At 41.2% G+C, this 15,825-nt stretch overlaps 1 protein-coding gene across 2 annotated transcripts in view; it reads right to left on the minus strand.

Annotated features, from left to right (window-relative positions):
- LOC128583992 (solute carrier family 5 member 4-like) overlaps window positions 1-15,048 on the minus strand; it is a 45,703-nt gene extending 30,655 nt beyond the window's left edge. Inside the window, exons 1-6 of one of the 2 annotated variants that reach the window (XM_053588737.1) lie at window positions 14,887-15,048; window positions 14,130-14,201; window positions 12,345-12,449; window positions 8,736-8,795; window positions 7,257-7,361; window positions 2,956-3,061 (exon numbers count right to left, since the gene is read on the minus strand). In XM_053588737.1, coding sequence (XP_053444712.1) covers window positions 2,956-3,061; window positions 7,257-7,361; window positions 8,736-8,795; window positions 12,345-12,449; window positions 14,130-14,201; window positions 14,887-15,045 — 607 coding nt within the window. In that variant the 5' untranslated portion in view covers window positions 15,046-15,048. The remainder of the gene's footprint in view (window positions 1-2,955; window positions 3,062-7,256; window positions 7,362-8,735; window positions 8,796-12,344; window positions 12,450-14,129; window positions 14,202-14,886) is intronic. The other variant, XM_053588735.1, reaches the window with a different exon arrangement.
- Between the last annotated feature and the right edge of the window lie 777 nt (window positions 15,049-15,825).

The raw sequence follows: 15,825 nt of genomic DNA on the forward strand, positions 1-15,825 counted from the left end.
ACTTTGAAGAACTTGATGAAAATAGTTCTTAATTTCATATGGAACTGGAAAAAAAAAACCTGAATAGCCAACAGAATTCTAAGAAATAAAAACAAATACAGAGGGCAGTGCCTGTGGCTCAGTGAGCAGGGTGCCGGCCCCATATACCTAGGGTGGCGGGTTCAAACCCAGCCCCAGCCAAACTGCAACAAAAAAATAGCCAGGCCTTGTGGCGGGCACCTGTAGTCCCAGCTACTAGGGAGGCTGAGGCAGGAGAATCGCCTAAGCCCAGGAGTTGGAGGTTGCTGTGAGCTGTGTGACGCCATGGCACTCTACCCGAGGGCCATAAAGTGAGACTCTGTCTCTACAAAAAAAAAAAAAAAAAAAAAAAATACGGAGGCATCACACTACCAGACTTCAGGTTATGATACAAGTCTATGGTGATCAAAACAGCATAATTTGGGCACAGAAATGGAGATATATGGTAAAGAATAGAGAACCTATAGATGAAACCAGCCATATATCACCATCTGGTCTTCAACAAACCAAACAAATGCATACACCAGAGAAACAAATTCCTGTTTAATAAATGGTGCTGGGAGAACTGGTTAGCCACATGTAAAAGACTGAATCTGGGCCTACACCACTTACAAAAATTGACTCATACTGGAGAAATATTTAAATATAAGACACAAAATGATAAAACTCTGGAAGAAAGTGTGGGAAAAACTTGACCATATCAGCCTGGGAAAAGATTTTATAAAGAATGCCCTATTAGAAATTGTAGCAATTCCAAAAATAAATAAACAGGACTTAATCAAGCTAAAAAGCTTCTGCACATCTAAGGGCACAACAACTTCAAACAGACAACCTTCATAATGGGAACAGATATCTGCATGTTATGAATCTGATAAAGGTCTAATAATCAGAATCTACAGAGAAATAAAGCTAATTATCAAGAAAACACCAAATAGCACCATTTATCATTGGGCAAGAGACATGGACAGAACCTTGTCCCAAGAAGACAGACAAGTGGTGAACAAACACATAAAAAAGTACTTGTCATCCTTAATCATCAGAGAAATGCAAATCAAAACCAGTCTGTAATATCACCTAACCCCAGCAAGAATAGCACACATCACAAAGTCCCAGAACTACAGATGTTGGTGTGGGTGTGTAGAGAAGGGGACACTTACACACAGTTTGTGGGATTGCAGACTAATATAGTCTTTTTGGAAAGAAATATGAGGAATCCTTAAAGAGCTGAAAATAGACTTTCAATTTGATCCTGCAATCCCATTGCTAAGTATCTACCCCAGAATAAAAAGTTATTTTACCATAAGGACATTTACACTGCAATGTTTATAGCAACTCAATTCACAGTTGCAAAGATGTAGCAGTAACCCTGGTGCCCATCCACCCATAAATAGATAAATAAACTATGGTATATGTATACCATGGAATAATATCAGCCATACAGAAAGATGGAGACCTCAATTTTCTTTTTTTATTTACCTGGAAGAATTTGGAGAACATCCTCCTAAGTAAAGTACCACAAGAATGGAAAATCAAGCACCCAATGTACTCAATATGAAACTAATAGATGAACAACAACATACCCACGTGAGAGAAAAATACATTTAAATGCAAGAATGGGGGTGGGAGAGGCAGTATAGTAAGCTCTCATCTATCAGGTACAATGGAGAGGTATTTGGCAGACCTAACAAATGTAAACAATGTCACCCAATTGTGTATATCCTTATATTAATCTGAAATAAAAGAAAAATCATTGTGCTTAGCTGCTCAGTATTGGTGTGTATCATTGTTAGTTGTGCAAAAACCCTTCTCTTTTAATTCTAAACTCACCAGACTCTAGCCACCATGATAGTTATTTCATGAGAGTGTCATGAGGTAACAAGACTGATCCTCCAAGTAGGAAATTCATATTCTTATCTTTTATTTATTGTGGAACATATGCTCTGTGAAAATTGGCTGTACAAAAATAGAGTGACTTATGTCAGACTCTAAGAAAATGGATCCAGGAGGCCATGAATATGGGTCTCTCATGCACCTATGCCTGTAACAGGAACTATTACAAGAGTTGTCCCACCCGGTACTTTCAAGCTAAGCCACTTCTATGAAGACTCTCTTCTAGCTACACCCAGTACCACCAATGGCCAAGTGCCATTGCCAACAATAAACCCCTACAATCAATGATCTTTCTTCTAAACCATTTGTGTGGAATCTTTCTGTCTTTAAAGGTTTCCCATTGCCTCGACTCCCCTGGATGTGCCTAGAGTCTGCAGGACCGTGCATATTCCAGACTGTTATTACCACATAAACTGTTGGTTCAATGTATGAAAATGGCTCCAGAACTGTCTTGATTGTTCTAGCAGCTATTTTTCTTTATTTTTTTTTTCTGACTCAGCTGGCGTAGTTTAATTTTCATAAGTTAGAGTATACATGAGACACTGCACTGATACCTGGTTCATGAGAGCCTATTTGGACCATTTCCACACACCTCCTCCCCACCACCATCCCACTGCTCCAGTTCTCCTCCTCCAACTGTCCCATTCACAGCCCTAGGCCACTCCCTGGCATCCTGTGTTCATGTGAACTTTACCTTGTATTTGCCAGTCTCATATCTGAGCTGCCATTTCAGATAGCCTTCCATGTGGATGATATGCTGAATTCTAAATAGCAATCTGGCACCAAACACAGAGCTGAACTAAATCACCAGTTCCCCATTCCATCTGCCATATCATTTTCCTTCATCGAGGTGCTCATATCTGATAAGGAGGATTCTGTTTTACTTGCTCTAGCTGTGCCTCTGAGGCTGTGCTAGACTCTCACAGTGGGAATGAAATGGTGACCTTACCTCAACAGTGACAAGGCTAACACAGAGGTTGCTAATTGCAAGTGGGGGTGGGATTAGCAGAAGGCAGTGTGACTGAGCAAAATATGCAAGAAACTCACCAGTGATGGTGTAAACAGCAGTAATAGCCAAGAGGATGAAGATTGCCAGGTAAAGGTCCAATCCCAAGGCCAGCTTGATGAATATGGCTCCTGAATATATGTTTGACTAAAAAGGGAACAGTCAGGATGAGGAAAATATGTATTTCAGGCCACTGGTTTCTTTGCTGCAATGTTCACTATTCCCCCTCCTCCCACTATTTCTTTTCCTGGTAGATTCCTACTTCTCTCTGAAGACTCCACTTACATGTCCCTACAAGGATGCTTTTCATAAAGCCTCAGAATATTTTTTTGTGACTTAAACTTATAAACTTAAACTTTATTTCAGAAGAGGGTGCAGTTTAAATGCCAAGAGAGAAAAAATACAAAGAACAAAAACAAAAATTGCTAAATACCTCTGAACATAATGATTTGTACAATGTGAGAATCAATCTATGTAAGTTAACAATTAAATATAACCCCACCAGTGTGTGTGAGGTGCAGTTGTCTAGGAGGAAGTTTTGTATAGCATTTTTCTTGTACACAACTACAAATACATACTTAAAACTATATTGAAGTGATCTTGATTTTCTATGAATCACACAAAAATATTGAGTTCATCTTGTACTTTTCATGAGCTGCAGGTTTTTTGAAGTCACTTTTGGAAGCATAGAGCCATAAACACCTTCGTGACCTAGCTGAAATACAGTTAGCTATAAACATTTGATTAAGGTTTAATGACATTTAATTTAATGGAGCATGTACTTATGTGGATTTGCTGGCAGTTAAGGCATAAAGTGAGCGTTCTATATTAATCTCTAATATCAAGTAATATATGGGCAATTAATTACTGAAGGCCTTTCCACATTTACTGCATTTGTAAGGTTTTTCTCATGTATGAAAATTCTCTCCTGTACAATAAGAGCACCAAGAAAAGGCTTTGTGACATTCTTTACATTTGTAGAGTTTCTCTCCAGTATTCACTGTCTTGTGTTCAGTGGGCTGAGAGTACTGCTTAAAGTCTTTGTCACATTATTGCCAGTTGTAGAGTTTTTCTCTAGTATGTATCACTTTATGTTTAGAAAAGTCTGACCTATACTTAAAGACACTGTCACATTCTCCACATTTATGGAATGTCTCTCCCGTATGAACTTTTTTATGTATCCTAAGATGTAAGTAAATCACACATTCATCACATTTGAGGGTCTCTATCCAATAGTAACTCTCTAATGGTTAGTAATGACTAAATGTTCATTGAAAGCTTTGCCACGTTATTCACATTTGTTAAGTTTTTCTCTAGTATGAATTCTCTTATGATTAGAAAGACTTAATCTTCGATTGAAAGCTTTGCCACATTCTTCACAGTTTTAAACATTCCCTTCAGCATGAATTATTTTATAAGAAAGGCCTGAGCAATATTTAAAGACTTTGCCACATTCTGCACACTTGTAGGGTTTCTCTTCAGTATGAACTCTTTTATGCACACTAAGGCCTGAGAACTGGTTAAAAGCCTCGCCACATTCCTCACATTGATAGTGTTTTTCTCCAGTATGAATTTTCCTATGTATTGAGAGGTTTGAGCACACAGTAAAGTCTTTGTCACATTCTTCACATTTGTAGGGTTTTTCTCCAGTATGAATTCTCTTATGATTAGAAAGGCTTGTGCTGTAGTTAAATGTTTTGCCACATTCTTCAAATTTGTAAGATTTCTGTCCAGGATGAACCTTCTTATGATTAGAAAGGCTTGCTCTACAGCTAAATGCTATACTCTTCTGTAAACATTCTCATATGTTCAGTAAAGAGTGAGCATTGGTTAAAGGCTTTTTTACATTCTTTAAATTTGTAACATTTCTCTAAAGTATGTCTTCTATAATGTTTGTTTAGATTTGACAGTTTCCTAATAACTTACAAATACTTGTTACATTGGGAAATTTTGCTACGGGTAGGTGTTGAACATTCATTAAATTTACTAAAACACATTTTCTTCCCCTTACACTCACATTTTCTGCCCCTCACACTTTTCCAGGTTTTCTTAAGATTAAATTCTCAAGGCCACTTCTTCCATAACTATTTAGTATCACCTTTGTTGTTGTTGTTTGTTTGTTTGAGACAGAGCCTCAAGCTGTCACCCTGGGTAGAGTGTCATGGCTTCACAGTTCACAGCAACCTCCAACTTCTGGGCTTAAATGATTCTCTTGCCTCAGCCTCCCAAGTAGCTGGGACTACAGGCACCCGCCACAACACCAGGCTATTTTTTGGTTGTAGTTGTCATTGCTGTTTGGCGGGCCAGGGTTGTATTCAAACCGGCCAGCTCTGATGTATGTGGCTGGTGCCTTAGCCACTTGAGCTACAGGCGCCGAGCCTAGTATCACCTTTTGGAATGACTGTTTTATGCTCTGTCTTCCATGCCAGCAACTGATTTTACATATATATTGTAAAAAGATTTACATACATACATGTATATTACTATATGTATATACAATAAAATCTTTTTTTTTTTTTTGCAGTTTTTGGCTTGGGCTGGGTTTGAACCCCCCACCTCTGGCATATGGGGCCAGAACCCTACCCCTTTGAGCCACATGCACTGCCCTATAATAAAATATTTTTATAGTATATATCTAAAATCATATACATATGTATGTATGTATATATGAATATATATATATATATATATAGTGGGTGAAAAGCCAGAGAGAAACATGATCTTTTTCAAACCTGGCAGAGGAGAACTATGAGAACTGTCCTGTCCTGACTCATCACGTTGGTCTGTCTAATAAGTAGCAAGGACAGAATCTGTTATCAGAGTATGGAATTACACAAGGTACTGTGTAAGGTCATGTCTAAGATTAATCATTGTTAATATCATGTAAAATGAAACCTTGCAGGTGAGAATGCCCTCCTGTTGGAGAATCTTTCCAGCCAAGCACAGATGCTGCAGGTCACCCTGCTGGCCTCCTGGCACCCCACCCGCCCAGCTCACCGACTTTCCAGCCCTAGTCCACCACCAGGAACCCCCCACTGCCAGAAAGCTGCAACCTTCAGGGGCCCCTTTGGCACCTGTCATTCTGTCTCCATATCTGTTCATGCTCTTTGGAGCCATAAAGCTGTAGGTGTCAGAGCCAGAGGACAGATGGGAGATGAGCAAGCCCAGCCCACCTGAGGAACATGTGGGCACAAAGCCCTGACACCTGTGGGCTCCTCTGCTTCCCTCTGCCTCCCCTAACCTCCTCATCCCGGGGACTGTTCAGGTGTCTCCTCTGTGAGGACAACCTCCAGTTCCATCCAGAAAGGACCATCCCCTTTCCTGGGTGTGCATAGGGCTTCTCCTGTAATTGTCCATATGCTCCAGTCCAGCACAGATTTTCACATATTTTTGTGGATTGCCACAAGAGGCTAATTATTTCATGTGTAAAATTACCTCCTTACCCATGTGGTGAGCTCCTGTTGCTCAGGAATCTTTCTTATCCTAACATAGAGCTCAACAGTACACAGTAAGTGCTGGGAAATGCTCACGTTGCATTAGGAAAGCTCATGCTGTCTAATCTAAGCAGCTGGATTGCTTTCAACAACATAGCTCAATAGAAAAGCAATAGTAAAGGTATATTTTCTTCTTCATGGACACTGAGACATGTGTCTGGACCATAACCCTGAGATTATTTCATTATTCACTGATACACAGGAGCAAACAACTTACTCTGCCTTTGTTTTCTACATGTGTGCTGCTGAGTCTTCAAATTACTTTCTTCTTCCCTCAGTGACTATCTCCAAAAAAATGTGACTTTTAAGTTCTTTTAACACTTATTTGTGACATTTGTTTTACAGGGATGGTCTTAGATAAAAGAAGGTAAATTTAATAAAAATTTTAAATAATAAAATCAATATAATAATACAAAATGCAGTTTTTTCTGCTTAACATGACAGAGAATCCAAACTGAAGAGCTAAAAATATAAACCTAGACTAGCTCTGATAATATAAAAGTTATCATGCAGTGCAAATGGTAAGAGACCAAAGAAGTGGTTTTCTTTACTACTAAGCAGCTATGTTACTTGAAAGAGACATTAATTCTTTCTGTACATCCAAGTTTTCATAGCCTCGATGAAGGCTGTGCACATTCACTCTGTAGCCTCTCATGACTTGAAAGTCTACTCCTCTGTGAACACAGGGTTTCTGAAGCTCCTTTATCCCTCCATTAAAACTTGATAGAGAGACCTCCAGGAGTTTAAAACTTCCATATGGGCTCGACCCCTTTAGGACTGTTGCTAGTCTACACACCCAGATCTGTGATCTCAGCACTCTGCCCCATCAGGAAACCTTTTGAACTCACTGCGATAGACAAAATCACACAGAGGAAGAGGGAGAGGATGGAAAAGTAGACCTGGAGACGATTCCCACCAAACCTCTTCTTGAGATACCCTGGCATGGTCATCACCTGCAGAGACAGAAATCAACAGAAATTCACCTTCAGGGCCCCTCATATTCAGATTATTAAACATTCATCAAATACCTGTGAGCAGTTATGTGCTGTGCCTGACGCCTGGGGAATGGGGAGGTGAGGTAGGCATGGTCCCTTGGGAGAGTGACAATGCTGGAATGAATATATAGACATAAGAATCAGACGACCTTGGGATCTTGTCCCAGTTCCACCTTTAGCAAATGACGATGTCTCTGAATCTCCATTTTCTCATCTATAAAATGGGAGGTTAACACAAAGGAACAGATAATGTACCTACACCATCAAGTACCTAGTAGACACTCAACAGATAATCTTTATTACGTTTACTAATAATGTTTCAGTCCACTGAAACAGTAAATATTACTTGTAAATAATTAACCACAGTTTACAATTAATTGACAACTGAACAAATTGCAAATATACAATTGGGTATATGTTTATTTGATTATCTTTACTGAAAAGAAGAGAATCACATTAAATCTTAGAGGAGAAAAAACTGTGGTGGCCCCGCATAGTGGCTCACACCTGTAATCCTCACACTCTGACAGACCAAGGCAGAAGGATCACTTGAACTTAGGAGTATAAGACAAGCCTGAGCAAGAGTGAGACCCCTGCCTCTAGTAAAAATAGAAAAATTAGCTGTGCATCCAGCAGGTGCCTATAGTCCCAGCTACTTGGGAGGCTAAGGCAGGAGGATCACTTGAGCCTAGGAATTTGAGGTTACTGTGAGCTATGACACCATAGCACTCTAGCCTGGGGCAACACAGTGAGACTCTGTCTCAAAAAGAAAAAATAAATAGAAAATCAAAACCTGTAGTTACCATTACTGAGGTATGGTAATGCATATTCGTGATGCATATTATGAAAGGCACAGCTTTCTGGTTTCTTCACAGCTCATGATTGACTCTCTCCATATAAAAGAAAGTTAAATATTTATATAATGCTATAAAAAAATGAAAGAGAATCCCTGGCCCACAAGAAACTAGAAAGGACCCCTGAAAGATGGCAATCCACACGTACAAACTATAGCCATGGTTCTATGGCAGGAGTTTTTGTGTTAAAGACACAAAAGTTTTCAACAGAGCTCGTTCAAGTATGGAAGTTGAAGGAACCTGGGGTGAAAAGAGGGTGAATATAGGGGGGTCTGCAGGGTATTACCCAGAAGGATTTCCCCTGATCTCTCTCACCCCAGAAATACAGCACCCTTTAAACAGTAGTAACAGATGGAATAAATGTGGGACCTAGGCTCAGAGATACAGGGCAGCACACCTGGTTTCATGATTGAACAGAAAGAATAAGCAAATAAATGAAGGCCACAGAGATTCACCTTCAACACCTGTGGATACTCACCCCTGCCTTGAGGTAGATGGGGATAAACACCCACCCTAGAACCAGTAACATCACCGAGGACTGCAACAAAAACAGAAGGTAATGTTAAAGTGGGTTGGTGTGTGGACCTTGTCATTGTATGACCTCTGAAGCCCGAAAAAAAATTATTTTTTTCCTTAGATCCTGCCCCGCTCAAACAATGATCACCTCCCAGGACAACTACGGGTTCCTTGCTTCCTTTTCTGTAATTCAGATGTGACCATAGCTGAGCCTAGCTGGACCTAATAGAATATAATAGAATCTTTATCAAAATAACTTTTTCTTGAAGGCCAGTTATTATAAATAGAATGACAGAGAAATGGGAAAGAAATTTGGAGACAGAAGAATATTCCCAGTGCCTCCCCAAGTCTCACCATACATGATAATGATCACAACATAATCCAACATTAATATGAAATGTCTGAAAAGACTCTTCCCATATGAAGTTGAACAGCTAAGTTCATGAACTCATCCTAGAAAAAGTGCTACATACCTCATTGCTGAATGTCACTATGGTTACATTTGAAGTACTCCCCTTGGCCACCTGGTGACCGTAATGATATTCTGCAATGAGGTATGTAGCACTTTTATCTAGGATCAGTTCATTAACTTAATTGTCAAACCTTGTAAATCATATAGGAGGTTCTTACACCAAGCAGGTGAGACCAATAAGGTAAGCACAATCATTCTTATCTTTTTTGTTTTTGTTTTTTTTTTTTGGTTGTATAATTTCTTTTTTTATTATTTTTTATTAAGTCATAAATATATAAATCATGCATACATTAATGCATTCATGGAGTAGAATGTGCTCACCTTATATATAATTTGAAATGCTTACATCAAACTGATTAACATAGCCTTCACCTCACTTACTTAATTATTGTGTTAAGACATTTATACTCTACACTTAATAGCTTTGACATGTGCCCTTGCAATATGCACCATAGATGTAGTCCCTCCAATTACCCTCCATCCATCCAACCTGCTCCCTTCCTTTCCCTACCCCTCCTCTTCCCTCCTTCATCCTAGACTATAGTTGTGTTTTATCTTTCACATGAAATTGTGGGTGATTATAAATTGGTTTCATAATAGTACTTAGTACACTGGATACTTTTTCTTCCATTCTTGAGATACTTTACTAAGAAGAATATGTTCCAGCTCCATCCATGTAAACATAAAAGAGGTAAAATCTCCATCTTTTTAAAGGCTGCATAATATTCCATGGTATACGTATACCACAATTTATTAATCCATTCATGGGTCAGTGGGCATTTGGCCTTCTTCCATGACTTGGCAATTATGAATTAAGCTTCAATAAACAATGTGGTGCAAATATCTTTGTTGTAAAGTGATTTTTGGTCTTTTGGATATACACCTAGTAGAGGAATTGCACAATCGAACAGCAGGTCTACTAAGATTAATAGAATCATTCTTATCTATGGAGGCAGAATCCAAGCCTCACAGAGATTAAGAAAGTGCAACCTCACAGTGCAGGCTAAAAGGAAAGAAGACACATTCTCAGCAGCCCGGTCATCACACCCATGTTGACCATAGATCATTCTGTCCATGCCCCTGGAGGCTGGCTTCGTGCTGTGAGCATGGCACTATAGAACAAAGCTCTGTCCATAGGGTACATCTAAATTCTGGGTCCATTCTGGAGTCCCCAATACTACTGAAGTAAAAGGGGGCAGAATCTTCAACAAGGGAGGGGCACAGGAATTTGTAAGGATTGAAGGTCATTTTTAGAGCCAATCGAGGGATGGTTTGTGCAAACATTCACTATGATCCAATTTCCTTCCACACAAGCCTCTTCCACACATAGTATTACCACTATGCACACAGATGTACAAGGAACTCATTATGCTAGAATGAGTAATAGAAAAGAACAGAAAAAAAAAAGAGGCAACTCAAAAACAGAGGATGATATGTCCACACCATGCCCGGCTCTGTGCTAGGTGTTGGGTGGTATGAGCAGATACATGGAACGGCCCCATTTAAAAAAAAAAAATTAATGTATAATTAAGAGGACACACTTCTGTTGAAATGATAATAGAACATTTAGGATGTCAATCATAAACTCTTGTAAAGTCTACCTACTGTCTCCCAAATTATTTGCTCCTTCCTCTGCTATCACCACCTTGAGCAGGCCTCTATGGACAATGTCTCCTCCTCTCTGGCATCATGCCAGGAGGCTCCTGGACACATGCTGAACTCACCCACGGCCTAGGGTGTATGTCCCTCTGTGAGCCCCTCGGTCTACGGTGCATGCTTCCCTCCTGTGCTCTCTGCACTCTGGTGAATGCATGACTGTCTCTCCCCCTGAAATAGAAGTTCCCCCAAAGAAGGAACCCTTGCTTTCACATTTTAAAATGTCTTGCATCTAATTCAGCGCTAAACACACAGTGTAATAGCTCAAGGAGGAGATATAAAAGTGAGGAGATGATTAAGAAAATAAAATGAAAGCAGAGATTGAATCATGTAGAAATGAAGTTCCTGGGGAGAATATCTGCTTGAGAAAAAAATGCTTAGAGGTGAGTAATGACAAGTCTCTCTAAATGCTTAGAGGTGAGTAACGGCAAAGGCCCAGGCAGAAAGGGCCACAGAGGGCTGAAGGTCAGTCAGACCGAAGAGGCCTGGCATCACATAAGCACTCCGAGAAAAAACCCAAGGGATATAGGTTTGATTAAAATGCCTAGATGTGTGGGAACTTAATCCTCAATCCGACAGTGATGAGTGGTGTAAAAACTTTCAAAAGATGATTATATCAAGGGAATGAGTTTTCCAAGGAGTTCCCAATAAAAGGATAAGTTTGACTGTCTCTTCTCTTTCTCCTCTCTCTGTCTCTCCCTCCTCTCTCTCTGGTCTTTCTCCTCTCTCCTCTCTCTCTGTCTCTCTCCTCTCTTCTCCCCCCCTCTCTCTCCTCTTTCTCTCTTTCTAGCTCTCTCTCCTCTCTCTTGTCTCTATATCTCTCTCCTGTCTCTCTCTCTTCTATCTCCCTCGTCTCCCTCCAACTCTCTCTCTTTCTCCCACACTCCCTCTCTCTCTCATGCTCTAGTCACCTTCCTCCTTTCCCCCTTAACACACCAAGAAGGCCCTCACCAGATGCACATCCCTTGACCTTTGACATCCCATCCTCCAAAACTGAAAGAAAAAAAATCTCTGTTCTTTATAAATTACCCAGTCTGGCTCAGCTCCCGTAGCACAGTGGTTACGGCCCCAGCCACATACACTGAGGATGGTGGGTTCAAACCTGGCCCCAGCCAGCTAAACAAGAAGGACAATTGCAACAACAAAAAAAATAGCCAGGCGTTGTGGTGGGCACCTGTAGTCCCAGCTACTTGGGAGGCTGAGGCAAGAGAAGTACTTAAGCCCAAGTGTTAGTGGTTGCTGTGAGCTGTGATGCCACAGCACTCTACCAAGGGCAATTTAGTGAGATTCTGTCTCAAAAACAAAACTAAACAAATTAATTAATTCATTAATTAAAATAAAATACCCAGTCTGTGGTATATGTATTTTGGTATAGCAACCTGAAGAATGCTGAGACACCAGACGTGGGATTGATTTAAAGAAAAAGCCAAAGCTGTCACTTACATGCCATTCAAAGGTTGCAGTGGCGATTCCCGAAGATGCTCCTGTCCCAGCCAACCCCACAAAGTGGGTGCTGCCTATGTTACTAGCAAAGAGAGAGGCTCCCATCTGGAACGCAAGAGAAGATATTAGGATTAGAGTCCAATGACACAAATCAGACTTCTTGAAAATGGATTGAGTTGCGAAGTTTCGATCCCTACTCCTCAAAATGGGAGTCAGTAAACTCATGACCTAAATTCAGCCTGTCACCAGCTTTTGTGTGTCCCATAAGCCCAAGAATGCTATTTACATTTTTGAAGTATTAAAAAAGGTTTAAAATATATACATAAAAATACTTTTTGAGATGTGAAATTGTGAAAATGTGAAATTATATGATTCAAATTTCAGTGCCCATAAATAGTTTTATTTTAACACAGCCATGCTCACTGGCTTTACATGACCGTGGCTGCTTTTGTTCTACAGTGGCAGGGTTGTGTGGTTGCAATAGCCTATATGGCCCAGGATCCCTAAAATAACTGCAATGTTGTCAGAACAGAAAAGCTCCTTGAGTCCTGCCTTAGGGAACATTGGTCTATCTACCTAAATGCTTTGATTCAAGCCTGTCCTTGGCTCAAGATCCAAGAACAGCCAGACCTCCCATCCCACCAGTTCCTGCCCATTTAATCAGCCTGGAGGACCCCAAAGCTGATTAGGAGGGAGTCATTCTCTGTTCTTCCTGCCATGGGACCCTCTTCTCATTCATCTCTTTTTCAGCACATTGTCTGCTGTTCTTAAGGCTTGATGGTTAAAGCAATCTCTTGAGTGGACATAGACGGACTCCAGTCCTAGCAGAACAGCACTGGGGTGTGGGACCTGCTGTGGTTCTTCTGTTCCTGTGTTTTTAGCCCTCTGTGAATTCACTCTTTCTATTCAGATATTTGGGGCAAAGGGATGGGATTGAACTTGTTTGTGGCTTTGGGATTGCTTCAGCCTTACATGTCTTCCAAAACACTCCTCAAAAGGAAATGTCTGATTGAATGATACAAATAATCCATTCCATACATGCAACTGGTCTGCCTAAATCACAACAGCCAGGACAGTCCCCAGTCTCCACTTCCCTTCATACCATTTAGAAAATGGGTCCGCAAACCAGTGAAGGAAGCATTTACTGAGCACCCACTATCTATCCAAGCCAGGGCTGACAGTCTCCACATTCAACGAGGAAGAGGCAGCCTCTGCTGCAATGGAACACCACCCCCGAGGCCACACATCTGAACCCACAGCGCAAGGGTCAGAGAGACATCACACTAGCACCCTCACAGGGACACCCCCCACTGCCACAAACTGCATACAAGAAAAAGTCTAGACACACAGGGCAGGGCTGGAGTGAGGGGTCTTTCCAGATAAGGAAGGGCTTAAGACAGTCATTGAAAGAGGGGAGCAGGGAGGTGCAGGAAGGCAAACCAGAGTGGCAGTCTGAGCTCAGAACTGGTCAACAGGAGTAATGTGCAGGGCTAGTTAGCAACCAAAGCAGAGATTTCTTGTTGAAGATTAGAATAAAAAGAATATGAGGTAGGGCTGAACTGGGAATGCTTAAATGCCAGACTCCACCTTCTGTCATAACTGGTAACGCATTGTATTTCTAGGAATCATAGGGCAGAGCCATGAGGTCAGAGATTTAGGAAAAAGAACCACCAACAAGTGAGCAACCAATGTACATCAGAAATGACCACATCCCAAATGTTTTTGATATTTGCTCTTAAACGCACATCCAGGAATTTTATGCACAGGACGCTGTGGTCCACTTACCGGCCACCAGGCTGTATCTCGGCCAGCTAGAAAGAAGCCTCCCACAGAGCCCCGGTTGGTCCTCAGCATCGCCTGAGCAGAAGGGAAGACAGGGGAGAGTCACACCGCAGGAAAATCACCCAACAGAGCCTACGTGATCTGGCCAGAGCTTATGGTGGTGGCTTTTTCAGCACTCCTACACAGAGAAACTTGTTCCTAAAAATTTATATAGCTTCAAATTTTAAAGTACTTCTAAGTCATAGTGTTACAAAAACCCAGAACTGGGATAATTTTAAGAAATCCCATTCCTCAACTTCTGTCCCAATTTCTCTGTTGATTTGCATTTATGAAAACAACATAAGGTAACACTTCAGCTGTGCTTGGAAGACAATTTGCGGCCTCGAACTCATTACTGAAAAGAAAGAATAAATGTTAATGAATTAAGCATCCAAATCACTAAGTTAGAAAGTGAGCTAACAACAAAGGAAGGCAGGAGAAATGAAATCATAAAAAAATAACACGTCTGTTCTGTATAACAGGTGCCGGAGATGCCAAACAGAATAAGTCTGAGGAGCTCAGGGCTGGTCATGCTCACTCAGGGGGGCTCCCTGGAGAATAAATTGTCAATGTAAGCATTATTTATGCCACACACAAAAGCAATTCTGGAAAGAAAAAAAGACAAAGACATTTGCAAAAACTCTCAGTCTTGTCTCAGCTTTGTTACACCACACCTTTCCCTCCCACCTATGCCCACCCTGAAAGCCCACTGGTTTCATACCCACAGCCCAACAGCCGTCACCACCACGAAATACACAACAATGACAGAGATGTCCGTAGGGTTTTGGATACGTTCTGACAGCGCAGGGGGCTCTGGGGTCCCAGTCATGGTGCTGGGGCTTAGCGTGCTGGCCATGGCTGCAGGAGGTGTTGTACCCATCTCGGGGATGACTCTTTCTTTTTATAAGTGCTGGGTTAATCATCAGCCTCAGGCAGATGAGGGGAGATAGCAGAGACAGCTCCATTGTGTGCAGACCTTTAAACCCTACCTTTGAAGCCTGGCTCTGATGTCCTGGCCCTCCAAAGATTGGTGTTGGCCTGTGTAGGGAGTAAGAATGATGGGCGAGGGGCCAGAAATGTAAGATAATTGGAAGTGGAGAGTGGGGTGTTACAGAAATGAAGTGTCTCTAGGAGCATAGCATGTGGAGGGGCAAGGCCAGGGATGCTGGGTCAAGGGGTGAATCAACCTCAGAGTCTGTGATGGTGGTTCTTATAATTTGGAATGCAGGACTCATTGACCACCACCTTCCTGAAGTGAGAAGCATTGAGTCCTGGCTCTCTTTTGTCCCTCATATTGTCTCTGTGTGTGTGTGTGTGTGTGTGTGTGTCTTGTGTGTGTGTGTATTTGTTTTAATCATCTATGTACAATTCAGTTACATTAAGTACATCCACAACGTTAGGCAACCCTCACTACTACCCATTTTCAGAGATTTGTCATCATGCCAGACAGAACTTCTGCACCCAAGAAACAATAACTCCCAACTGCTTCCTCTCCCCATCCTCTGGTAACTTCAGTTCCACATTCTGTCTATATAAATTTGCCTACTCTAAATGCAAGTGGCAGTCACACAGTACCTGACCTTTAATGTCTGGCTTATTTTGCTTAGTTAAATATTTTCAAGATTCATCCTTGCTGCAGTATGCATGAAAATAGCATCTT

This window comes from Nycticebus coucang, chromosome 4, assembly GCF_027406575.1.
Source record: "Nycticebus coucang isolate mNycCou1 chromosome 4, mNycCou1.pri, whole genome shotgun sequence".
NCBI lineage: Eukaryota > Metazoa > Chordata > Mammalia > Primates > Lorisidae > Nycticebus > Nycticebus coucang.